Consider the following 26,907-nt stretch of genomic DNA (forward strand, 5'->3'; position numbering starts at 1 on the left):
TAGAATAAGGGTCAACTGTATTTCCAAATGCAGTGTAAATGTTTGTAGAAAAATATGCACTTTCAAATGTATTAAAACAAAGTGGTGGAGAGTTTTTTCACTCTTTGAAACAAGACTGATCTCTCTCTAGTTATCCTTAAAATTTAAAAAAGCAGAGACGCGTATTCCAGAAGAGTATCACCTTAAAAGAAGGTCAGAATGTCCACAATTTCTAGTGTAATCCCACTAGATCAGCAGTATTGACTGTATGCAAAACTTGTGCAAAACCTGCAACATTTATCATGACGTCCTCTAATGTTTTGAAGAGAAGATTAAACCTCTAAGTTTTATCGTAAGTAGTGATTACTTTTTTGCTAACCATGGGTAAAAACAGATCCAGCGTTTCCTTGTCTGTCGGTAGACAAAGGCAGTGACCATGAGCTGTTCATCATGAGATGACAAGGTGCCCGCCTGCAGCTGCACAATTTGCCTGCATTAGGAGCCCAACAGGCTTGAGCCACACCAGCCAACTACACAAAAAGCATAAAGCAGCATTCTGCAACAGCAAAAACACTGGCATCACCCTTCAGTACCACCCTGAGAAGTAGCTCCTGAAATGAAATACATTTTCTGAAGCAGACTTTCATTTTGAAAGTAAATAGTTTTGATCTTTTTTTTTTTTTAACCTAAGAGAATGGTGAAAAAGTCATTGTCTCAGCACCATAACTTCAGATATTCATTGTAGGCATGGATCCCTATGCTATGCTCCTTCTACAGTATCACAGAATCACTGAGGTTGGAATAGATCTCTGAAGGTCATCTAGTCCAAATCCTCTGCTTCAGCAGGACCACCAAGAGCCAGTTGCCCAGACCCTGTCCAGACAGCATCTGAACATCTCCAAGGATGGAGACTCTACAACCTCTCTGGGCAGCCTGTGCCAGTGCTTGGTCATCCTCACAGTAAAAATGCATTTCCTGATGTTCAGAGGGAACAGTTTATGCCCATTGCTTCTGGTCCTGTCCATGGGCACCACTGAAAAGATCTTGGCTCTATTTGCTTTGCACACACTCTTTGGGTATTTATATACATTGATAAGAAACACATGAGCCTTCTCATCTCCAGGTGCAACAGTCCCAGTTCTCTCAGCCTTTCCTCCTAGGAGAAATGCTCCAGTCTCTTTATCATCTTCCTAGTCCTTTATTAAACTCATTCCAATTTGTCCATGTTTTCTTGTACTGGGGAGCCCAGCACTGGAACATAGCACTCCAGGTTGTCTCACCAGCGCTGAGCAGAGGGGAAGGATCCCTCCCTTGACCTGCTGCACCACTCCTTCTGACATATCCTGGGACACTGCTGGCCACCTCTGCCACCATGAGACACCAGAGCCTCAAGGATTTTCCCATTTTTAAGTGGATGCCCCAACTCAAGTGTGGTTAAAACCCAGCACAAACATACAAGCCACTATAACCACACCTGCACACGTATACCGGGGCACACACCCAGACATCATGATCGCGTAAATCTGTTTCTAAGGGCAGTAAGTCACGTGGCCAGAAATTCTTGGGGTTTTGGGGGAACAGACACACAAGAATATTGCACCAGATGTGCCAGGGAAATGTTTGCCTTTGCTAGACACATAAGCAATATGACCATTTCCACAGTTTGTCTGGTTAAGGTTCAGTTTTGCAACTCTGCCTGTATTCATAATAGTAGATCCCTTCACCCCTTATTCTGATACAGCCACATGTAAGACCCACTCCATTTGGTGAAGTCTTTCTTTAGGACCGAGCCCTCAGCTACCATTTTCTGTGCAAAACTCCCCACCTTTTTATCATATTTAAAAATGCAAATATAAGGGAAAAATACAATAGCTGTCACTAGTACCGTGAGGTAGGTCTAACAGGGGTTTTTTTTTGCTTTCTTTAAAACTCTACTTAATATCTTGTGTTTCTGTCCTTTTTAGGGATGCAAGAGTACAAAACATCTTTAGTTATCAAGAAAATCACCAAAACTAAAAATCCTTAAAAAAAACCCAACAAGAAACATCCTCCAGTTTTTCAAATTCCAGTCTATAGACACCAAAGGGCTTATCCTGTTTTACACAAACTGCCAAAGTAACCCAAGGAAATTCAACCTGCAGTTTGGATACTTTAATGCTGGGCCTTCCAGCTCTACCAGGAAGTATTCACAGGTTTGCAAGCCAGGAAGCACTGAAACCCCCTTCCATGCACTAAGATGGAACACCAGGGGAGTGAGGAATGCGCTGCCCATTTCCGTATCAAATGGGGGAGCAGTGCTTATTTTAAGATTATAACTAGACCCACTCTGTTTAACTTATTTTTTAATTGTATTATTTATTAATTGAAGCAGACACTGAGATGCAAAGCATACCAGGGGGCAAAAAAAAAAAAAAAGAAAAAAAGAATTTCCAGAAATACGTACGTGTTAGATTTGATCTTCTCCCACTTCCAGAAAGAGTCACGCTGTCTGGATGCTTTCTGAGCATGAAAATTTGAACTGTCTAATTAACTTTCCCTGTGACAATACTGGGCAGCCAAACAATGCCTACAACTGCACATAGCGTACACCATCATGCTTAGCAAAGTACTTTTATTCAAATTTGTTCTGTCAGAAGAAAATCCTCTAACAAAACTAACATGTTTATGTGAAAAAAAAAGTATTCTCTTCATTTAAATACAAGTTTAAGAGACTTAGCTAGTCAACCTAACATCTTTTATCTGTGCCACAGACTATTATTAAGAGTCTGAAAAGCTCGTCAGAGGAAAATAGGCCTCTCAAACTGTCTAGAGACATGGCCAGGTTGTGTTTCAGGCCATGCTGCTGGCAATAGAGCTCCATAATCTCCAGGGTTCCTGGACAGAGTTCAAGGTGTTAGTTGGACTCTGTGTTGCCCTAAATGGCTTCACAGTGTTATGCTTATTTGAGAGACAATTCCTGTGCCTGTACCACACGGCTGCAGTTGTCCTTTTGGACTGGAGCCTTCTGCGAGATAGCTGCCAGCAGTGGATTTTCTGCAAGACTTTCAACCTTGCCATTTACTCTCTACCGGGATGAAAGACTCAGAGAACATGTTAAGATTCAATTTTTACTCGCATTTAGTAAGTTAAGAATCTGGGGAGACAGATCATGCAGTTTGTCAAGACCTACTTAGTACATAATTGTTTCTTACTTTCTGGGGAAGCTTTTAATAGACCTGACAAGTAGCAACAATAGCCAGATCTTATACAAAGTGAGTTACTGTAGCTGCAAATACAAGTTCAAAAAGAAATAGAAAGCAAACATCTACACAGAAGTCTATGTTACTTCCTGTCATTTAAGTATAGCTTTTCTTCAGATTTACTGTATCCCTGAACTCAGGAGAGACCACCAGAAAGTCCCCTGAGCTATATACACCAGGCTTTGAAATCCTAAATTTTTACACATTAATAAAATGGATTGCTCACTTCTGTTTAATAACCTAATACATCAGAAAGAGATGAACCATATTAGTGATTTCACGTGATTTTTCTAGGTCTTCACAGTTTCAGAGTCATTTCATTCTGAGCTCAGAAGTCTGCAACTTTTAAAGTAGAAATTAATATTGCAGACCAAATTTTCTTCCATTTAGTTGGAAAGCCAGCTAGATTTTAGACCTGTGAACTCATGCACAGACTTCTTCATTAAGGCTAATACTTTGAGCCCTTTTGGGCCCCCAGAGTTTACACTTTGCTTTTCAGAGTCCCATCTTGTCATGAAGTTAGATCTGATAACAACAGATGCAAATGGGAATACTTAATTCAGAACTGATGATGCTATTAACATTCGGTATTAAATAATTTAGTTTGGAAGGGATCTCTGGAGGCCAGCTAGTCCAACAAGCCCCCACTTAACACAGGGTCAACTACAGTAGGTTGCTCCATGTCTTTTCCAAGTCAATTTCTGAGTATCTCCTAGATTGGAGACTCCACAGTCTCCCCAAACACCTGCCCCAATATTTAATATTTATCCTCATGGTGACATTTTTCTTAATCTCCAGCCAGAATTTTTTTGCTCTAACTTGCAACTGCTGTCTCTCTCCCTTTTGCTACATGCCTCCAAAAAGAGTACTTTGTCTTCTCCACACCCTGGAGACAGCTGAAAACAGCAATAATATCCTCCTTAGTCTTCTCTTAAATAAGGCTGAACAAATTCAGCTCTCCCAGTGCCTCTCCTTATACACAGTGTACTTCAGCACCCTAATCATCCTGGTAGCCATCCACTAGACTTGCCCCGTAAATTAGTGTCTTCTCCTGTCCTTCAGAGACCAAAACTGGACACAATGCTCCAAATGCTCCAAATGCAAACTCATCAGGGCCACAAAGAGATAAATGATCACTCTGCTTGACACGATGCTAATACAGCCTATTTGGCCTTATTACCTATTTCTGCAACATCATCTTGCACTTATCAAGGGATGAGGCTTTACTTCCCACAAAAGGATTCCATGTCAGCAGATGAACTAAACCCTATTTACAATGCCCACTGGAGGCATCTGTTTTCAGTCTGCCTGCTACAAACATTTTCTCATCAGAGCTCCCACAGGCTCTGATGAGTATATCCAAGCTGCAGATGAACAAATCAAACTGCTCACAGAAGTAGGCAGCAAGAAAGATCAGCCTTTAAGATGATGATGCTTGTTTCACACTAATGAGTTCACTTATCTGAGGTCTCTCTTGCAACAGCTGTATATATCAAAAGGGCGCTGATTTGTAACATACTAGCATCCAAACTTTAGCAAGATGTCCCGTGTGAACTACAGATTACTACCACAGCCTCACAAAATTTTGGACCTGCCAGTTTTATGAGACAAATCAGATGGAAGACCATCACCAAACAGTGAACAAAACCTTATGGAGAGGCCATGCACGGTACCAACACAGTTATACTTATCAAAGCCAAAGGACAATTATTCTCAGTCTTGAAAAAGATTGGCTGCATAATTCCACAATGCAAATGCACGCTAAATCTTTGTGAGATCTGTAGTTTAGTTTCTCCTAATTTATTAGGCAAGGGTGGTTTTCACTTATAAGTGACAGCCAATTCAGTGAACAGAGCAAAGAGCTCATAAGAAAGAAAGTCACGATTTTGAATGAGTCCTGGCAGTAAAGTCAAACTCCAGCAAGTAGGCAGTACCTAAATAAACACATTTATGAGCCATGCTGTCTTTTGCTGGAATCAGATGAAAGTCATATCAATGTACACATGACACCAGATGTTATTTTCTTCCACACAAAAGCTACAGTAAAAAGTTACTAAAAGACAAGTGAACAAGTGGCTGGGGAAACAGCAGTTGAAGCAGAAAACTCTGACTTTAATCTTTCATCAGTAAGCATGGGCTATAGCTCAACAACAACTTCAAGAAAGCCAGACTGTAATCCCAACAGTGACAGTTCCAGAAGCTCTAATGAGTCCAATTCACAGCTTGGCAAGAGCAGCAAAAGTCCAGTTGGCAGCCCAGCAAGAATGGCAGCACAAATCCCAGAAGCAGCTGCTACAGAGACTTGTGAACCCAGGTGCACAGCCCTGGGCATCTGTACATCACAGCCCTTCTCTAGCCAGAACAAACCATTTCCAGAGGTGTATCTGGCATTACAAATAGCTTGTATTGGAATTACTGCTGAAGAAAAATCATCTGAGGTTTTCAAATTAGTTGAAAGTTTTAAGGTGGAGAGGCCTTAGGGGATGTTGCTGCAAACTATGATGCTCTAGGACTCTCCACTAAGATAAAGTGCATATCTCCATGAAAGTGTTTATGGCACTTTTTATAAGAGAACCGTTTCTCATCAAGAATGAGGCCATGCATTGAATCTAGAAAGATTAGATAAATCAGCGACTCAAAGATTAGCTATACAGATGACAAAGGATTGAAGAGGCCTGTTCAGAGTCAGGGCACCAACTATAATGGCAACTGGTAAAGCACAGAGATGAAGAATTACATACCACCTACTTACATTAACAGTTTAAAGAACAAAAGGAGACTAGGGAAGTAGCTTCTGTTAAAGGAAAGTAGCTTCTGCTTAAGGAAATGCAATCTGTCCCTTTTCCAGGCAATCTCTGCCAAACCACCAAATTTCATTAATCCTAAAATGAAAGGTCTAAGTCATAGCAAAAGAGAAATTTCAGTTCATCACAAAACTTCAAAGTTTGATGGGACTGATTCATTGATTTCACAACTTAACACATTAGTTTTTACAGCTCATAAGGGAGCATGGCTCACACAAACAGTCATTTAGGAATTATCCTGTGAGTTTTTACCTATTAGCAAAAGGCTCAAGGATTTTACTCTTTAAGATGCTTCCCAGCCTCTGAGCTTTACCTACCTGTAGCAAGCAGAGTGCTTTTCAGGTATTTGCAATAACCTATGTCACATTTACTGAACAAATCCAGCTTCACTGATTCTCCAGTCCCTGGCACTCCTCTGCAACTTTCAACCACCTCCCAAGACATTCCTTTCATACCAAAAGAAATTACTGTATTTCTTTCACTGGGAGGATTAATAATGTCCATTAAACGTTTCTGCACTCCAAACCACTGAACGTCTTGCTTTGCCTCTCCCTCCTCTCTCCCCACTCTTTTCTCAAAATATCAGTTTCCTATAAAGTAAAATCCTCCCTCCTGAATAAAGCTTACGTTTCTTCACTATCCACCCACAAAACTCCTATAATTTTAAGACGGAATACATTTTAAATAGTCTGTATAATCCTGCAGAAATTTTATGCAAAGGACATCTTTATCCTGAAAGAATTTAGAACCAAATCATTTTGGTCTAAAACAGAAGTATTGGGAGTTACATTTGTTAGCACATACCAAGTTGCTACATTCAAAGGACAGCAGATCCTGGGATGGTCTAGCATTCTATTTTTTATTTATCTACCCATTCACACACAAACATATAAATATATAAACAGACATCTACCCTCCCAGGGAGGAGGATGATGTATGTCCAATTTTAAAGTGTTACACTGGTATCATAAATCAAGCAAATACAACCTTAAAATGGCCAAGCCGACAGAAGAGGTAGTCTGGCACATGCTGTGAGGTAAGCCTGGAAGAATGATGAATCTCACAGTTGCAGAGGATGAGCTTCGTTACTCCCCAGGGCAAACTTTGAAAACGCCTTGTCTGGACCTTTCCAGTCAGGACAGCTGAAGTACAAGTCTTAAAATTAAGGTACGCTTTCAAAACACTCTCACTCTGCAGCTATGACTCAAGAATGAATAGAGCTTGAGTTTACCAAAAAGCTAAAATAATTCCTTAACTGGGTAATATATCCTTGCAGAATGCAAAAGTCAGTGTCAAATGTTAACCCCAGCACTTTGTGCTAAGCAAAACACAATTTAGATTTTTGGTAGCACAAGCTCAGCCTTTTACACAAGAAATGTGATCTAACCTGAAGTAATCAATCGTGATAGGTAAAAGAGAAATGCCTAGTTCATCTAAGCAGAAAGCCCCAAGGTTATGAAATCCTCCGTCACTTTCTGCTCATCACTAAACAACTTGGTAATGGACATGCCTTTTGACAGAGCCTCCAGCTGTTACACAAAAACATTTAAAGATGCAGAGCTTTACAGTGAAAAATCTCCTCTTACTCTGGAGATCTGCCTATTCTACAAGGCATATAGAGGAAAAAATACAGACAGTGAGAAAAAAATAATGAATTAAAAAAGAAGAAAAAAGGGAGATGGGGAGGGCATGGAGAAGAGACAAGAGCAGGTGAAATGCCTCATAACTCTACCAGGAAGGCAATTATGAGCAGATTACAATTGATTTTCTATCTATTTGCTAACTGAAATAACTGCAGTTTTAGACCATGAGGTAAAAATAATGACTGCTGCTTGTTACACCATCTCACCTCTGTTCTTATTATATTCTACGTTTAACATATAATTTAGTAATTAAGATGAAGTGTCAATTCTTTCAAGCATAAAAATATGGGCTTGTACAATTAATGGGTTTCTTGCTTCAAACATATGGCAGAAGTAGTATATTTATTGTAAATATTTAGCAAGCTGGGAGACATGAGGCATTTTAAACATAACTATATATAATAAGAGATATAAAGAATCACTACACAACAACTTCAGTCTGAGGACAGAAACATTTCAGTCTCTTCAAAGAAACAACTCACTGCAGTCTTGGTACAACATCTGTTTCTCACAGTACCTCAGATACAGTTTTCAGTACCACAAGTCAAAAAAACAGAGTGTAATCACCTTGATCACTAATAAGGCCGCCATCTAGATGCCATAGCAACAAACACTACGGAAATGAGTGAACGATGAAATATCTCTCAAATAAATTAAAAAACCTCTTATCCATGACTACCTACCCATAGGTGGGACACTGCTTCATAGAACAGCAAAAGCAGCAGAATAATATTTACAGAAGAGGAAAAGGAGAAGTTTTACATCACACATTTTCTATCCTTCCTCTTAGTTACTATAACCCTCGCTCCCACTTTCTTACTACTGTTACTCTCTATGAAGCACTTCACTTTTTAAGAATTATTTAAAATACAGACTATGAAGAGATTGATGATTGCAAGCTAAGGCTAGAAAATCCAGATTATGATCTGTTTCAATTAAAAAATAAAGTGCAACCAAGGAAAAAACTATGCAGACAGAAAGTTTTTAAGGCAGACTTTTTTTTTTTTTTTTTGATTACTGGTTCTAAATAGAAGTTGTGGATCTGACGCAGAAAATACCAAACAAGATTTCATGACTTCTGTAATGCAAGAAGTCGAACTAAGTTACAAATCTCCTTTCTACTAAATGGAGACGCTTAGCCTTAGCCATTTCTGAGTACAACAAAAACTGACCTGAGCCAAACAAGTTCCTCATTTCACTTCACACTGAATTGCTTTTTTTCCAGCTTTTTTAAAGAGTATTTTCAACTGCATGTCGGATGTATAAGATCTCACAAAATAAAACCTCATAAGGTTTTCAATTTACCTATGTAAAATTGAACAGTAAAGAGGTTTCATCAAATATCAAACTGAATCTCCAATCTTTCCAAGTCTTACTGACTGCAAGACTAGTTTTCTTAAAAAATATGAACAGCTCTGGAACACCAATAATGCTTTTAAAAGTTCATACAACCCAGAGAAGCAGGCAGTGAAATCACTCCAGAGGAGTGTTTCTCAACTCAGCAGTCAGACCGAAATGCACAATCTACACAGATGAGTCAAGTCTGGATAATCCCTTTACGCTCTGTCAGGTTGGGAGTATGGGGCTGTTTTTAAATGGCATACTTTCAATAAATTCCACTTCTCTGCATTTACATTATTAGACGACATTTTTAAAAATGTGTTGTGATTTGCAGATATGTAAAAATATTGCTAGTGGAGTTCTGTCTATCAGGACCTCATAAATAATGACTGCATTTTTAAAAAGATTGCAAATGGTAATGTTAATTATAACACCACCGAGTGACTGCTGCCCTGTGGAAGTCCAGTGTAGTAATAAAGGTGTAATAACCATGGCAAGGTTTGTAGACAGATGAAATACCTAGATATGTTTCAACTACCCCCATCTGGAAAAGATAAAAAGTCTTTTGAATTCTCAAGACTAAACAGTCTAATTAATAAAAAAGAAGAGGGAGCAGGGAGAGAGAAAACAGAAAAATTTCCCTCTACTTCCTTAAAATTGTTGCAAATATTTTAAACTGACAACAAATTCTCTTTAAAACAAAAACATGCTTGAATTCATATCCATTCACGACAGATTACACTTTGGAGCATCACCAGATAGAAAATTTATTTCACTAAAATATATCTAATACAGTCTTGGAAGAAGTCTTATTTTCAACTAGCAGGCATGCTATATGGGCAAATGGTTCGTGGTAAGGAGACAGTGGAAGAGGAAATACCCTGCCAATTTGAAAACCCAGACATACTTGAATGGTTTATTTTCCTTCCAGATCAAAAGACTATACTACTGCTATCTTAAGTATGTCGTTAATTGCATAACCCTAAGAGCCGCAATTATGAACTATGACTCTGCTTTGCAAACACAGATCAAGAGGACAAGACACAGTAAACAAGACATTTCAATACATGTGTTGTTCAAGAAGCGTGGTTTACTGTTCAGCAGGATGGGTTTACTTAACCCAACTTTCGGCAACACCATCGCCTAAGGGCTATTTGGCCCTGTCAGAGCTACCAAACCAGAACCTGGCACGGGAGTGTCAGACAGGGCCAGGTCCGACTGCAGAAGGTGCTGCAAAGCACAGCCCAGCGGAGTTTCCTCCCCCGGGGGCATTATAAAATAACGTCACCGCTCCACAAATACAACCCTACATGCCCGGCGTTACTCAGACATGCCTTGCAGGATTAGGTCCAAAACACACAGGTGACTGAAAATTAATTTTTAAGAGAAATTAAAACTTAAAAGCCACAGCCAGATCTGAGAATGGTGAAGCCAACACTTATTACGGTTCTATTAGACAGAGCAAGCCAACTTATGCAGCCGGTTCTCTCACTCAAAGCGCAGGGAATAAACCTACACTTTCTCACAGAGTTATTAAAAGAAAATCCAGAAAACCAACGCCAAAAGTTAGGAGCAGGGGGACGGCAGGGAAGGTAAGAGTACCTGAAGTAACTTTTAATTTCTTCTCAGGCTCCCGGTGCCCGCGGGTCCCCGGGGCGGCGCAGCCCGGCGGGCGGGCCGGGCCGGGCCGGCGCTGGGGAAGGGGCACGGCCGCCCCGCCGGCTCGGCCCGCGGCTCCGCCGGGGTCGGCAGCGACCAGGTCGGGGAGAACTTCCCGAAGGGACGGGGCCTGCCGAGGCGCGGGGCGATCCCGCCGGCCCCCCGGGGCACAGGGCTGGGGCTGTCTCCTCCCTCCCCGGGAAGCACCGCCGCGCCGCGGCCTCCGCCGCCGGGGCGACCTCCGCCGGGCGACCTCAGGGAGGCGCCGGGGGCAGGGCCGGAGCCGCGGCCCCGTGCGGACACACGCGCCGGCCCGGCCCCAGCGGTGGGCGGCGCCGGGGCGGGGGCGCGGAGCGGGGCGGCCGCGGCCCGGCGCTCCCCCCGCCGCCATCGCCGGGGCCCGCCCGCGGCCGCCGAGCTCTCGAGCCCCCGCGGGCTGCCACCCACCTGCAGCCCGCTGGCAGCCGCCACCGCGGGCGGGAGGAGCGGCCGCAAGGTCGCCTTCACCTCGCCCGCCGCCGCCGCCCGCATCCCCGCCGTACTGCGGGAGGCGCTGCACGGGGCCCCGCTGGCCGCCGCCGGGCCGCCCCTCCCTGCTGCCCGCCGGGCAGAGCCGGGGCGGGCGGGAGCACCTGCTGCCGGGGCACCGCGAAACCCGGCTGGGGAACTGCCCGGCCCGGCCCGGCCTCCGCAGCGGCCGCGGGGGGTGGGCAGCCGAGGGATACGGCTCCCTCGCAGCGCCGTGGATTCCTTCCGGGAATTCCCGAAGGCCGCCGTGGTGACCCCGTCCCAGAACACCGCAACGTTACCGGCTCGGGCCAGCGGGGAGGGCCGGGGCGGCGCGGCCTGGGCAGCTGGTCCTCCAGCCCGGCAAAGGTCCTGCCGCCATCGGAGAACACCTCCGGGTGCTCAGGGACGCTCACTGTGCGGGTACCCCTGTGCCCCACTGCCCCGGCTTTGCAGCTGGAGAAAGGGCTGTCGGAGAGCTTTTTGGCAGGGATACTCAACTTCGTCTATGGCAGAGTTGGTAGAGACCTTAATTTCCGTCCCGTGTTCTAATTACGAGATGTTTCCTCCCACCCCGCAGTTACTTTTATGCAGATGAAGCAATCTACCTCTCACCATCCCACCCTGCCTTCTGTGCTCCTGCCGAGGCGGCTTAGCGCCAGGAGCTGAAGATATGAATGAAAGTCTGGTGTGATTACGGCTTGTAGCTGACGGAGCGTATCTTATACGAGATAAGACATACAGCTATTGCTACTCACAGGCTACAAATGTGAATATATATAACTGTTACCCACTCCCGTTCTACTATTGGAGTTTATAAAAATTTCTTCTGGTACCCAGTGGAAAATGGGCTAGATTTTTTAAATTCTTCATCCAATTTACACAAATCCTACTCAGAGGGGCCACTTAGCAGTGGTTATTTTTCCAATAAAATGTGATAGATTTGCCTGGACAAAATACTGCGGAGGCACAGGGCTACGTTGCTTTCCTATATATGTTTCCATAAACCCTCCGTCTTAGAGCTGATACAGTCTGTGATTTTGTTCACTTGACTCATTCATTACAAGGTGTGTTGAATTTTTCAGTGTATCTCATCCCCATCCTAGGTATGAGTTTGGAGGGTTCAGTTCTCAGTGCAAGAGGCCACTTCTCTCCCCTGTTTAGTTACGTGAGTGTGCAGAAGGAATTTGAGGCCTCTACTTAACAAAAAAAAAATAAAATGCTTGTTCCCTCAGTCCCACATGCTGATGCTGTTTCAAGCCAGAGTGGTGTCCAAATGTGACTATGAATATTAATTTAATAGAGGAAATTGGTGAAAGCAAGACTGAAGAATTTGACACTTGCAGTGCTGCTTTGCTGCTTATTATGGAAGCCTTTGTCGATGATTGAGGAACATATGAGTCAGTTAAAAGCACTGCAGTGCTGGAGAAAATTATTCTTAATTATCAGAATAAGAAAGAACAGAATAATATGGAATTGATTTTGAAACTACTTAAAGTCACAAGAGTTTCACATTATCTTTTTTCTTGTTATACTATGGTTCCTGATAAGTTTGTGTAAAACATCTTTTTGACCTTATTTGTTTTGAAAAGATTGTGATTCTGTAATCCTACAATATCTTAAAACATGCCACCCATAAACATGAGTTATGTCTGCTCAAATGTGAGGTTTACTCAAAATGAAGTGAGATGCTTGATGTCATTGCACTGCTCATTGGTAAGACCTTATTTCTTCCCCATTGCCTTAGGAAGCAACATACTTCGCAATTAAAGTAGACACTTGTGAGTCAGAATCCAGAATTTTTCTGTTCCGTGACCACAAAACAGAAATACACCAGTGGTACCTTGGAAGGAGGGGTTGTAAGTGTTAAAAGACTTTCTCAGGGTAGGACAGGAGAGGCTGGGGATTCATATTCCTCCAGAACTTCCCATATCTCTCTCTTCCTTCCCCATAGTATGTCCCCAGTCACTCCCACATCACTGTTCTTCAGGTTTTGATGAAGCTCAGAATTTCCATAGCTTCTTTGGGACTTTCACAAGTTTCATAACACTTTCCTAGTCATCTAATGGAAGAAAAAGTTGTTGTTAGTGAATGAGAACACACTGGAGGATAATCAGTAATTAAAAGCAAGAAAAGGAAAAATGGGACCTGCTGCCCTCTTTGGAAACCAGAACCTCCTTTGTTTCCAGAATCTGTATTGGTATAACTACAACATGACAATGCAGAATAGCAAAAGTATATAAACAATACTTTTTCTGTATAACTGGTCCTATACATATGAACTTTGATTTCCCTTCAGTCTTCTTTATGAATCTCTGTCAACTCAAACTTTCTTTTGCAGCAGTTATCTTTTTTTAGTATGAAAATAATACACATCTTTTCAGAATTTCTTTACCTTCTCAATTATGCTGTGCATTTAATCTGCCATTTCCTCTCTTCCCTTATGAGCAGCAGCTGTTTTTCAGGACTTGAATATTTTCTGCTTCTGACATAGAGAATACACCTTGTATTCCTGCAGATGTCCAGAGAGCTGTCCAGCCTCTATAACTGAACCTACTCCTCACCCTCTCAGTCTGGGAAACCTGCATTTTGTACCTCTATCCACAACAACCCGCTTCTTAGGTAAACCCTGCCCAAATTCTCTTGATCCAGCTTGTGCTTGAGATTATCAAATATGCCAGAGCAGATAACAGATTTCAGCAGAATGTCGTAGTATTAGTGCCTGCTGCTTTTGTCTTCTTGAATAACTGCTGCTTTACTTGAAGGTCTTGAACATTAAGCCCATTTCTTGCTGGCTTTCTGCTTCAGTCATTTGAGTATCTTTTACAGGTAGATGCTTATCCTTTTCTTCCATTTAACTACAGTAATGGTCCTTGGTTCTAAACTGACATTCTTGATATGTCTAGATGATTTGTCAGCTCTTTGTCTTAGCCTCCACCTGGCATTATTTTACCTTTTCAGCCATCACATTTTGTGTGGATACTTCTTCATCTGAGAATCTTGTGCAGCTTCTGCCGTTATTTGTGTAGAAAAGCCTACATGCTTATATGACAAAACTGCTACAACAATGTACATCTAGTTAATTTGTGTTACCACAGCAACTGAATCATACAGAAATGTAGTGTTCCATTGTCTTGTATTGCATCTTGGTATTCTGATAAAAAGCTAGGGAAATGTAGTCTGTGTGGAGCTGGTGTGGAGCTGGAGCTTAACTAGGTAGATAACTGTGCCTATCGAGTAGGTATCAACAGCTGGTGTCAAAATGAGTTTACCAGCTAGGATCCTCTAGGAATCTAAGTGCTGTTCTGTTCAGTTCTGTGAGGAATTGCAGGCATCCTGGAGGAGGGGGTTAGGATCTTGCCATTTAGAAAACTGGTCTAGAAAACATAAGGCACAGGTTGGGGGCATGAACGCAAGCTGCTGAGCCTGGGCAGGTATAACAAGTTGCACAAATTCAGGAAAGGAACAATTGATGAGAAAGTAATCTATCAGAAAGGAATATGAAGTCTACTACAAGTCACTAGCTGAACATGAGTCAACAATGTGTTTTCATGGCAAAAATGGTAAACATTCCAGGAAGATGTACATGTGGGAAGCAATCTGCGAGCTCTATGCAGTACTGGTAGCACATTAGTGGAATGACTATTTTTGTACACCATAGCTCAAGAAGAATGTGAACCATCAGGAGTCAGGGCAGGTGGCAACAAGGATGAACATAGAACTGGGAAGACTGAAGGAGCTGGAGTTGTTCAGGCTAGAGGAAAGAAGGCAGAAGGCAGACATACTAAGAGTCTTTATATACTTAAATGGCCATTGCAAAGAGAAGGGGAATAATCTCTTCGTGGTAGGTAGGGTAAGATGTAATGGACTTAAATTGCATCAAGGAGGAAAAGCTTTTCTAATGGTAACATTAGTGAGGCACAGCTTTATATCACAGAGGGTGTAATAGCGTCTCCGTTACTGGATGTCTTTTAGTAGGTACTGGACAAATAGTAAGTACTATTGATCTGGCATTGAAATTGGAGGATGGACTAGGTGACTGATCAAGGTTTGTTACAGACCTATTTTTCTGTGATTACATGTAATCTGAAGCTTCTCATTAATCATCATGTCTTTATCCAGTCCCATTGTACATTCTCTTTTCTTTTCAAATCGGATCCCTTGCCATTCTTGGGTTCTTTGGAGGACAAAAAAATGCCTTGTCCCATTTTTCTCTCTGTATAGTCAAAGACCAAAGCCTTTCTCTTTTTTCTAGCAGCCCACAACAGACACAGACTGAGTTGTACTGCATTTTACTGCTAACTATTATAATTACACAAGTCAAACATGGAATAAAAATTATTTGGATAACAGTTGTCAGTCTATTCAGACATGTTCTACATAAACTATACATAATGTTAACATAAATCTGAGACTCTTTAGTAATGTACTAGACAAAATTACTCAATTCATAAAATGTTATTGTATTCCAGACCATCCTAATGCACATAATCCTAAATTCTCTGATCTTCACTGCCAGGAACCCATTAAAGATTTTAATGTGAATTGTATTATGTTACTTACTCTTTAGGCATGATTTGGTTTTGCAAAGTCTTGTATATTTAAAAAAGCTACCCACTTTTACATTTCAATTTAAGATAAATAGCTTATACCAAGAACAATTGGCATTTATTTACTTGGCAGATCTGATCAACAGGCAGCATTTTTTTTTTAACCAATTAGGTATTACTTCTTTCTACAAATATTTGCTGTTATAGCCTTAAATCAGTATGTCTGGGAGAGCAGACCCATACACATTTTGGGCACCTTTGAATAAAAGAAGCTATTGCAATAATTGCCAATGCTGAATACATTATTTGCTGAGCTTTTAAAGAGAATGTCCATCAGGAGTTTAGACCTACTCTTTTTCCTCTTGAGGACAATTTTGGCAAACTGTACAGTCATTTTATTCTTTCTGAAAATGAGGATTTTCTTTCTGTAGTGATTTCTTGTTGAAGATTAATAATGTATTTTTCAACACGGAATATGTATTGCCCATCTACCTGTGCTGATCAACATATTCATATGTGATGGGAAGAAGATGTGGGGAACAAAGTGGCAAGATTTCATTCACTGTGATGTTGGATTTCTCAGGGTCATAAAAACTAAAATCCAACAATGAAGAACCATCGATTTTGTGTAGGGTGAAGGATATTGGAATGGTAATGAAAATGTCAGTGTTCAGCTGTGGCTGAAAGAAATACATACTAAGAAAAAAATAGGAAACATAAAGCATCATTATGCCACTGTTTATGGTGCTCCAGTTTTTTAATACCCCAAGTACCTCTTGTCTTCATATTTCAAAAGAGATACAGTAGGATTAGAAAAGAGAATTATGGATGATCAGGGATAGGGGACAGCTTTTCCATGAGGTGTGGTGGAATAGACAGATTCTTTAGCCTGAATAGGACACAACCAAGAAAGGGTATGAGAGGGATCTGTAAATCATGAATAGCACAAACCCTATGAATAGAGTACCCATACTTTCTCAATAGAGGAGTTGGGCAGCATCAGATAAAATTGTCAGATGTCAGCTTTCAGAGAGACAAAACTGAAAAATTCCCTAAAACTATCCGTGTTTTCAGAAAGAAAGTGGATATGTTCATGGAATAAAAATCCATCTAGGGCTTTTAAAAACATAGAAATGTAGAAATCTCTATTTCAGCAAGTCCCTAAGACAGCCTCAAGTTCCAGCCCTGCTGGAGCCTTTATACATTTGTTTAATTCTTATGTTTGGCAGAAAATGTCTTCAGCTGACCACTGACAGGGAGAGATTCTGGGCTGGACTGAGACACATGTCTCGGTGTGAGCATTCTTACTTTGTTGTTTATTTGCCTGCTGACTGAGAAGGCTCTGACACCCTTTGACTTGTACGGGTCTGTGCTTCTGCAACCTTACAGCACTGTGGGAGACACAGCCTGGGAAGTGATCAAAAGAATAAGCAGGAGGCAGAAATCTGCCTTTGATAAGTCACTTTTTTTTTTTTTAAGTTAAAAAAAAAAAAGAAAAATATTTCCTCCCACATCCTTGGACACAGTCAAGCATGGACAGATGCCTGATTCCATTATCGCCTTCTCCTGCATCATGATAAAGCCAAGCAAACTCCTAAGGCACTTTAAGGCCACAAAAGGAGTCAGTAATGGCGGGGGTGGGGGAAGCAGTGAAGAAATTCCCTTGCTGTGCCTGCCAGAGAGTGAATCAAGTGGATGCAAACCTACTTTCTGCAGCTGGGAAACATCACTTGGGGCATCCCTGAAGTGGGTCAGTGCAGGGGTCACGCTTGCTGTTCTCAAAATTTCCAGAGCATCAGCAAGAAGGAGAATTATCCATTGTCAACATATCCAGAGGTATGATTGAAAACTAGCATGGGAATCTTATTTGCTACAGAACACAAGGAAGCATGAATTTGATGTTTGAAAAAGTATGACTGACAAGAATATTAAATAGCCTTTCAGTTAGCAGGATACTTACATGTTGGCTTCTGAGGACTGGGAAGGATAGGAGTCACCTCAAGCAACAGCCTGTTGGAAAACAGACATTGTACAGCCAGAGGAAGAAGGTCAGTGCTGAAGGATTCTTCACACATATGATCCCCTTTAGGCTGCAGAGAACACTGGCAGAGGGCAAAACCCGATAGTAGCTGAAGAAAAACAATTTTGTCCCCATTTTAGGAATGTCTTTATTTACCCCATATATTCATCTGTTTGACTGTTGCTGTGGTTTAGGGAATAAAGAGAGAAGGATATGGGAGTGTAAAATGCCTTCATCCCATGTATTTACTATTGTGTATTTGTATTTTGAAGAAATGAAAATTCAAACAAAAGTAGTGCTACAGCGTTTCAAATTTTGAATCAAAAACCCTAAAACATTGAGAACTTTTGGATTCATACATTTTACAGAATCTTCATTAAGTAAAATAATTTGTGTTTCCATCTTTAATTGGGTTTTTGATTCCTTGATTAGGATGAAATTTTCACTCTGAAATTTTCTTTGTCTGAAAATATTTTAAATGTTTAAAATTCAAATGAAAGAGCACTTGGGTGATAATTTTCAGATACTCAAATGTTTTATTTTCTTCACAGCTGGCAAAAATTGACAGGGCATTACAGAGGAATAAGCTCTTTTCTGTTCTTCTGCAGCCAATATGACACTTAGTCATACTCTGCTGTTTCACTTGATGGTGTCTTTTATTATGAGTTTTATAGCTCTGTATTGTGGGTAGTCAGTGCTTTTGTAAGGTGAAGTGATACCATTTTGATTTCCTTCATTTTGGAGAAGTTTGATCCTACTGATGCAAAAAAACCGAAAAATCAATGCTGGTGTTTTTTTTTTCCTGGAGGGGGAGTGGTGTTATTCTGTATGTAGTTCTGTGTCATGATGGCTTGGAAGTGAATGCAACAGTTACCACAAATGAACAAAACGGCTATTGGTTGCAGTAAGAATTCACTGTGCAATTTGCCCAAAAGTTGTTAACAATGTTAACAACAAGCTACCTTTTTTTAGTGGGTTTGTATATCATTAACAAGATAGTAGTAATATCTTTTCTCTTAGTGATTGCTGTTCTTTATACCTCATCTCCTTGGAGATGAGACTCTACTTTCTTTATTCCTTCTATTTAAACAATTTTTTCTGCCCTCTTTTTTTGAACAAAGTCCTGAAAGCAATCAAGCATTGAATCATCTCAGTATTTATTTATTCGTTGTATTTGAGATAGAAATGCTATGATAGTTGGGACTGAGCATCCATGTTCTTAGACTTTGTTTCACTTTGATTTCTCTACCGATTTTTGAACCAACAGAACAGTTTCCAGTTTCCAGTCTGTAGTTTACTTGCAAGGCAATGACTACTTTAAACACTCACCTTCACTCTGCTCCAGTCTTTGAGTCCCTTGGAGCCCATTTCCCCCATTTCTGGCCACATTTCTATGTCCTCTGCTGAGAGGCTGGTGAGACACTGGAACAGGTTGTCTAGAGAAGTTGTGGATGCCCCATCCCTAAAAGTGTTTGAGGCCAGGTTTGATGCAGCTCTGAACAAACTTGTCAAGTGAAACATGTCCCTGCCCATTGCAGGGTGGTTGGAACTAGATGATCTTTAAGGTCCCTTCCAGCCCAAACCATTCTATGATTTTATGATTATAAGCAGAATCATAGAAATAATAGAAAATAGTATGAGAAGAAACATTAGTTGACCCATCATTATACTCCACAGCAAGATCATCTCCATGTAAATTAATCCTGAATGTGTTTGTTCTACTTCTTGAGAATGCCTGTTGATGAAGACACCACATACTTTGTAGGCAAAATTCTCCAGTACTGACTGGTCTGTACTGTTTATTTACTGAATAATTTCTCTGGGAAATGGCTTTCAAATAGTCATCATGGGATTAAATCTCTAATTGTACGTGTCTACAGGTATATATATCTACTAAAACTATGGGGTTCAAATTTTCTGCTAGAAGAAGTCAAGATGTGGATCTTCCTTCAGTTGTCTACAGATAGGTGTTCGGGACTGCCTGAGCTGGAAAGAACACCCCTAATATCTAGCCTATATTGAAAGCCATTTTGCTCTGTCTCATCCTTGGGACAAGGATGGAGTGCAATTTATTCCTTTCCTTTTTGTTGTACCCACCCTTATTTTTCTTGTTGCTTCTTGTTGTCTAAAGGCTAAACCAGTTGCTATTTCTTTAAATACTGTTTATTTTCAAGTCATCCTCTTTGTTCCTCTTTTGACTCCTTTCAGCTGGTTCATGTAGTTCTCATAATAAGGAACTTGAAACTAAGCACGTGGCTGAAGAGAGACTGCATGGCATTAAACATACTCTGCATGACCCCCAGCTTATCTTTTAAGACTGTGGGTGGGAAACTTAATCAGAGGAAAAGCTCTCTTCCATTACATCACCATTGAAGCAAAAGCAGTACATGCAGCTCTGAATTCCTCGCTTCAGGCTATACTTACTGTAAAGCTGAGCCTGGATACCAGTGAGCCACGAAGCTTATAGGAGAGTATCAAACTCAGCAAGCCTCACGTCAGCAAAACAGTGCTGGCTGTTTCTTCATATCTACCATGCTTTAAAAAAGACACTTTCAAAAACAAGAGGCCAGAAGTGTTCTTTTATTATTTCTGTTGTAGATTTGAGAAGGTATTGCCTTCATTCTTGAAGTTGTGGAGTAAATTTTCAAGTTAACATGTGAGGGAGAAATACTGAGAGGATTTTTTGCATATATCTAAAAAGCAAGTTGATCTAAAAATATGCTCCATTGTCATTCAGTGATCAGAAATATTACTCTTTTCAGTTCTATTTTTATAAACAGTTTAAATAATAGTTCCTTAAAAAAATTCCATATTACTATAGTTCATCTTATGATGGAGGATAATTGTTTCTGAATCTTCTAATTGTTCATTTGTCAATCATTCCATAAGAAACTCAGAACAGTTGTGTGAGAATAACAGAACGAACTTCAAGTAGAGCGAATTATCTGAGGTCAGAGAAAATAAAAAGAAAATACAAATGACCAGACTGATGTTAGGGCTGTGGGAGAATGCATGAGTATCTGCAAAGAGTGTTTGTGGTAAATCCATACTACTTTGATCATACCTTGATTTCAATAGCATTATGATACTAATAATGACTATAATGCACATGTAAATGTGGATTATGAATTTTACATTACTATCATTGGTTTAGAGAAATCATCATAGTTTCAAATACAGAAACCAAGACTGAAGACAGAAAATTTACTTCATGTGCTGTTGCCACTGTTTGCTCCTCTAGAAACATAATATTTATCTCCTGCTGCTTTGATGTTATGGGTTCAAAATCTTCTGAGAGGAAAGATAGGATATTCTCTTCTCTGTGAAGACAGAGCTGAATTATATCTTCAGGTATGAACTGTCCTTGCACCTCCAGATCCCCAAGTGAGAGCCCACTGGAGTGAGCTTTTTGATCCGTTGTTTTGATGCAGACCCTGGGTGACTCCCACCGATGGCATGTGACCTGACACATGGATTAAAAACATAATGAGAATTCTTTGGGTTTGTGATTCTGAAATTGAAGATGAATCAACATCTTGATTGGATACCTTTTGCTTTATGACATTGTCTAAGAATATGTAAGATTTTCCTCTTGCACTATAGTGCTTTGAATTCATATTGTTATTCTGTACTATGCGGTATTCTCTACTATGGTTACTGCTACTTGATATAGTTTTAAAATTAAGTTATTGGTGAATTAGAATCAATTTATTCACAGAATCACAAAATATGGGGAGTTGGAAGGGACCCACAAGGATCGTCAAGTCCAACTCTTAGCCCTGCGCAGGATGTCTCCAAGAGTCACACCATGTGCCTGAGAGCACTGTCCAAACACTTCTTGAACTCTATCAGACTTGGTGCTGTGACCGCTTTCCTGAGGAGCCTGTTCCAGTGCCCAACCACCCTCTGCTTGAAGAACCTTTTTCTAATATCCAACCTAAACCTCCTCTGCTACAACTTCAGGCCATTCCATCAGGTCCTGTCCCTGATCACCACAGAGAAGAGATCAGTGCCTGCCTCACCTCTTCCCCTCCTATGGAAGTTGTAGACAACAATGAGGTCTCCGCTCAGCATCCTCTTCTCCAGACTGAACAAACCAAGTGACCTCAGCTGCTCCTCATACGGCTGAGGTCACTCAGGTCCCCTCGAGGCCCTTCACCATCTTTGTTGCCCTCCTTTGGACACTCTCTAAGAGCTTAATATCCTTCTTATATTGTGGCACCCAAAACTGCACACAATATTCAAGGTGAGGCTGCACCAGTGCAGAGCAGAGCAGGACAATCCCCTCCCTCGACCAGCTGGTGATGCTTTGCCTGAAATTCCCCCAGACACAATCGGCCCTCCTGGCTGCCAGGGCACTGCTGACTCATTGTGATGTATTAAATGCTTTTAAGTTTCTCCCTGGCCTTTTGGGTACAGTTTTGCTTTATAAGGCTTTACATTGTTTAGGACTTGCTGCCATAGAGAACAACGTGTTTCTTCCAGTTATTCAAGTATTACTTATTGTTTGTATTATTGTTACACTTAGTAGCAGTAGTAGATAGAGGACATGTTCTAGATATTGTACAGGGAATGAAAAGAGGACCTCTGTCCCCTCCACAGAACCAAACTTAGAACAAGAGAAAATAGATGATGCCACAGTCAGAGGCATGTGATCTGAACAACCATTGGTTTTCAGGATATGAAATGAGAGATTTCAAGATTTACATGTAGAAATTCCTCTTTGGTCATCTGAAAGTGACTTTTCTGCTGAAACTGTATGATGAAAAAAACCCCAATCATAAAAAATGAACTATCTTTTTTTTCAGTTCTTGAAAATTTTCTCCAGGTGGAAAAATCGTTTGCATCTGCTTCTTCCCCAGAGGACAGTGGGATGAGAGAAGGCTGTTTGTCTTTCGACATAGACAGCAAAAACACAAGGATTCATACTGTAAACTGTACAACTTTGGATCAATATTGAGCAATTTTATAGTCAATATCCCTGATTTTGGCTTCTTCCAAGTAATACCTAATAGCAATTACTAAGCATGTCATCAGTGCTTCTCAAAATTTAGAGTTGACCTTGTTGTAGGTGACCTGTGTTAAAGGACAGCTTCTCTCTAGAAGCACTATGAGAAGCTATGTTATAAACAAACTGAAACCATGGCTCCCTGCTTAGCATTTGAGAGGTAGGATGTGGAAAATGCCCTGACATTGGTTCTCTTTTCTGCTTGTCAGATGTCAGGTTACTGCTATTGCTTTTACTTGGTGTTTGCTCTATCTGCAGTTGGTCTGAATTTGTTTAAGCACTGCAAACTATTAGGCAGTGTGAACTTAAGGCAGAGTGACACTAAGTAGGGTTGATTCTGTGTTATTAGAAGATTTCTTATTCTTTGGGCACACTGTTGTGGAGTGAAATCTCACCATCTATTTAAAAGTAGAGATGCGAAAAGTTTAACAGCTTAGAGAGGCATAATTTTCTCCGATTTGATGTTTCAGTATGTCCTATTGCAGAATTTGATACTTGTTTGGCATGATTTCTCTGTGTGCAATTCGTCAAAATTACTTAAGCAAAACATGATTTGAAAGGGTGGCATCTTAAGCAGAGGTGAAAAGGCAGCTCAGAAATTCTTTCCTAACCCAAATATAGTTGCCCCACGGTAGACCTGCCTTAAAACTGGATGATTAATCTTCTAAATGTCTTGAAGTCCCCAAAAGTATTCCTGCATTTCACTGTGTATAGAACATATTAACTGAAATATACTTTGATAGCCTCCCTGGTTCAAGTAGAAATAATACTGCAATTGTTTATTACAATCCAGAATTAGATTCGCACAGGTCTAGAGGAACGTACAGTATGCCATATGGAGAGCTGCTCTTCTGAAAACCCCCTGCATGCGGGTTTTCAGTAAATGAGGACATTTGGTGAAGTTTCAGCTTTCATAGATGAAAGGTAAGAAAGATTTACATTTATACATAAACATGCACAGCACGAGGGAGGCTCATCTGCCTCACAGCTTGCAGTAAGTGTTCAAATGAAAATGCACACTTCTTAGGAGTACTATTCTGGGAAGCGCTAAGAGTCCATGCTGCTCACTGCGCCAGCAGCCCCAAGAGCAATACACCTCAGATGTATGTCACAGCATGCTCTGGCTAACAAGCGTATCCTCAGCTTCAAAGGGTTATGGAGTTCAACAAATTTTTTATTGATCATACATGAAAGAGCTCAGCAGCTAGTGGTGGAGGTTCTACCATATTCCAGAAACATCCAGGCCTAGAAAGAGACACAGGTTGGTAATGAAACAAAATTAGCACAATTACTAACCCAACAAGAGGTGAGGAGGTGGGAAGAGTCTGGGCCATAGATCTGCCTTGTTCCTGGGATAGATGGGAGAAATGGTGTTACAGATTCATGTGATACTGTAGGATCCTCTTATTGGGAATGGCAAGGAATTTCTTGATGGCAATCAACACCTTTGATTTTAGCTCATGTCCATTGGTGAGTTTTGCCCCTGCTAACAATTCTGCTTCGTGGGTGTGTTCAGGGTTCTGGCACCTAAGCATTCTGCATGAGGTTTATATTCACTTCGAATACTTGGGTAATTTTTGGTTGACAAAGAACCAAACTGTGCCTGTTTGTTGAGCAGAAGAATGAATCCCTACCAGGGAGAAAACAAATCCCAAAAACAGATCCCCAGGATGCTTCTTAGAGCCATAAGCTGTTAGAGACAGAGTTAGGTGTTCCTGGGACAATATAATGCCCTGTTAGAGGGAATCAAGAGAGTACTAAAAAGAAATCACAAGGCTACTGTCTTTGCCCCCTCTAGGTCTTACTCAAAAGGGAATCACTTGGTCTCATATTTACTGCTTTTTAGTAGGTAGCAGTGGGACTTAAGAGACCTGACATCAGTGAGGCCTTGAATTTAGTCTTACCTCCTTCTGCAAGGGGCATTGCTAACCAAAGATTGGAATCTTGCAGCTTGGGCTTGGCTTTACCATCTTTATAACAATTTATAGGCATTTTGCCAAAAAATTAGCATAACATGTACCAGGACTGCCTCTAGGCCTATTGCTGCATGAGCAAAGCCTCTTTATCTGCTTTTCCAAGTTTGTTGCTGAAGGCTACAGTTGCAGGAGGTAATGGTTTGCATGAGGTTGTTTGTACCCCGTTGTTTGAATAGAGCTTGCAGTGAGCCTGAACGAAACTTGCTGTTCTTGCCTCGTTTTCTGTTAAAACATTTTCAGATCATCTTCTAGTACTACTGCAAGTATATTTGCATCACACTTAATCAGTATGATTAATCTGCCATTTTTCACAGGTGACAATCTTCTGTATTAGGAAAATGCCAGGTCCTTGTTTAGATGTCACAACATTTCTTCCCATATCAGTTCTTATTTTGAGGATTAATTAAATTTGATTTAAATGATGTCATACCCTGGGATTAACATTCTTTTTATTTGAGAGTAGATAAATATTTCCTTCTTTAATGTGATTTATTGTTGGGCTGAGCAAGAGTTATGTGCCTGGAAGAAGGTTAAAGTTTAAAACAAGTAAATATGCAGCCTTCTGCTCAATTGCTTCTCATCCATATAGGGCAGAAATTTGTAAGATACCCAATTTATCTTACTGGGTAAGATAAATTTAACTGGATTAAGACCATGTCTTTGCTGTAGCTAATAGTAGAGTATCTGAGCAGGTTTAAAACTAGATTGCTCAAGTACCACTGGCAGCTTCAATGTGCCAGCATGGTACTCCATCTGAGCTGTGAAACCTGGTGGCATGACTTTGGGGAAGCTCTAATGACTCACAGGGTTTCCCCACTGCTCTGTTGCATGCCACCAACACCCAGTGCCAGTCAGATTGCTCATGCATGTACCTGAACTATCTACTAGGCCTTCAAGGAGTCTGAGAGGGAATTTGTTGTCTTTGGGATCACCCCTCATTTTGGTGTATTTTAGTCTCTTCCAACTCCCCTCAAATCACACAGAAATATACTAGGTTCTTTCTTTTTTTGTTTACCTACAAAGATTTCAGGTTGCTCACTGAGTCAAGTTCTTCAGTGAGTCTCACACTCACATTTGCTTGTCTTGAAATGGATTCTGGTTTGGGTTCAAACTTATTGTCACAGTTTTTCTCCACAAGCCTGCAAGGAAAATTTAAGGAAGCTCACAAGTGACACTCTGTAAAGCTCTTTATGGACTTGTCGAGTACAGTTTATAACTGTAAAATGTAGCATTTGAAAGTGAAATTTTATGTGAATGTATTATTTGAGTATCCCATCTGAGTCAGAATGTTTATGTTGTTTATGTTTATATTTATAAAAAGGTGAAAAATGTGATTACTGGCGCTTTAAAGGTAGTACCTATGAAGATATCAAAATTAATCTAGGAACAATAACATATTGGTGGCAAATGACTCCTCTCTTTTCCTGTGGTCCCCCAGCTCAGGCTTTCTGACAGTGGGATACCATGATGTGTGCTAGAAAGCTGATAAAACCTCTGACAATTAGGTCTGTGCTGTTGGCAACACCACTGATCTTTGCAGATCAAACAGCATTTTACACTGAGCAGATATTGTCACAAAATCTTTACTTTGAAGGTGCCCAGTTCAGCTGAAAGAGTGGCTTCATGGTGCAGCTTCTCACTGTTCCTGGCCCAATGGCACTCATACTTCACTACTCTGTTTTGGGGGATGTGGAGGAAACAGCCTTTTGTGAATTTTGACCTTTTTTTCTTTTTTATTCCATTATTGTAAACTGCAATAACTCCAGCTAGTGGTGAAGTAAAGATACCTTACATGTGCTCATGTATTTTTAAGAGCTCCAGCTATTGCTTGTGGGAGGTTTTATACACACACATATGTATATATCTATAAATATAAAATTAAATACTTTCTGCATATTCATTTGTGAAATCCTAATATTACTCATTGAGTAGCAATCAAATGAGGTATATTTTAAAATGTCTTTTTTTGTTTCACTGGGCACTGACACCCATGTAGTATCAGGGAGGGTGGCATTACTAACCCATACCGTCTGATGTTCTGCACCTGTTGCTTGTGCTATTTTTTACTTTTGATTCTCAAGAAGTGCAGTACTTAACAGATATATTGAAAAATTGTTTTACCTTGTCAGATTTTTCTTCATATTTGATGAATATGGTCTCACCAGGAAAGATTTTGATAGA

At 40.7% G+C, this 26,907-nt stretch overlaps 1 protein-coding gene across 3 annotated transcripts in view; it reads right to left on the minus strand.

Moving 5' to 3' along the window:
* Positions 1-11,558, minus strand: part of ZC3H12C (zinc finger CCCH-type containing 12C) — a 45,653-nt gene extending 34,095 nt beyond the window's left edge. The window contains exon 1 of one of the 3 annotated variants that reach the window (XM_017831655.1): positions 11,475-11,558. Coding sequence is in view for 1 of the 3 variants with exons in the window: in XM_017831653.1 (XP_017687142.1) it covers positions 11,113-11,196 (84 nt within the window). In the remaining 2 variants the exon portion in view is untranslated. Of the gene's footprint in view, positions 1-10,608; positions 10,688-11,112; positions 11,198-11,474 lie in introns of those variants that run through there. The other 2 variants (XM_017831653.1, XM_017831654.1) reach the window with 2 other exon arrangements.
* Between the last annotated feature and the right edge of the window lie 15,349 nt (positions 11,559-26,907).

This window comes from Lepidothrix coronata, unplaced genomic scaffold (genome assembly GCF_001604755.1).
Source record: "Lepidothrix coronata isolate B3197 unplaced genomic scaffold, Lepidothrix_coronata-1.0 Scaffold194, whole genome shotgun sequence".
Classification (NCBI taxonomy): domain Eukaryota; kingdom Metazoa; phylum Chordata; class Aves; order Passeriformes; family Pipridae; genus Lepidothrix; species Lepidothrix coronata.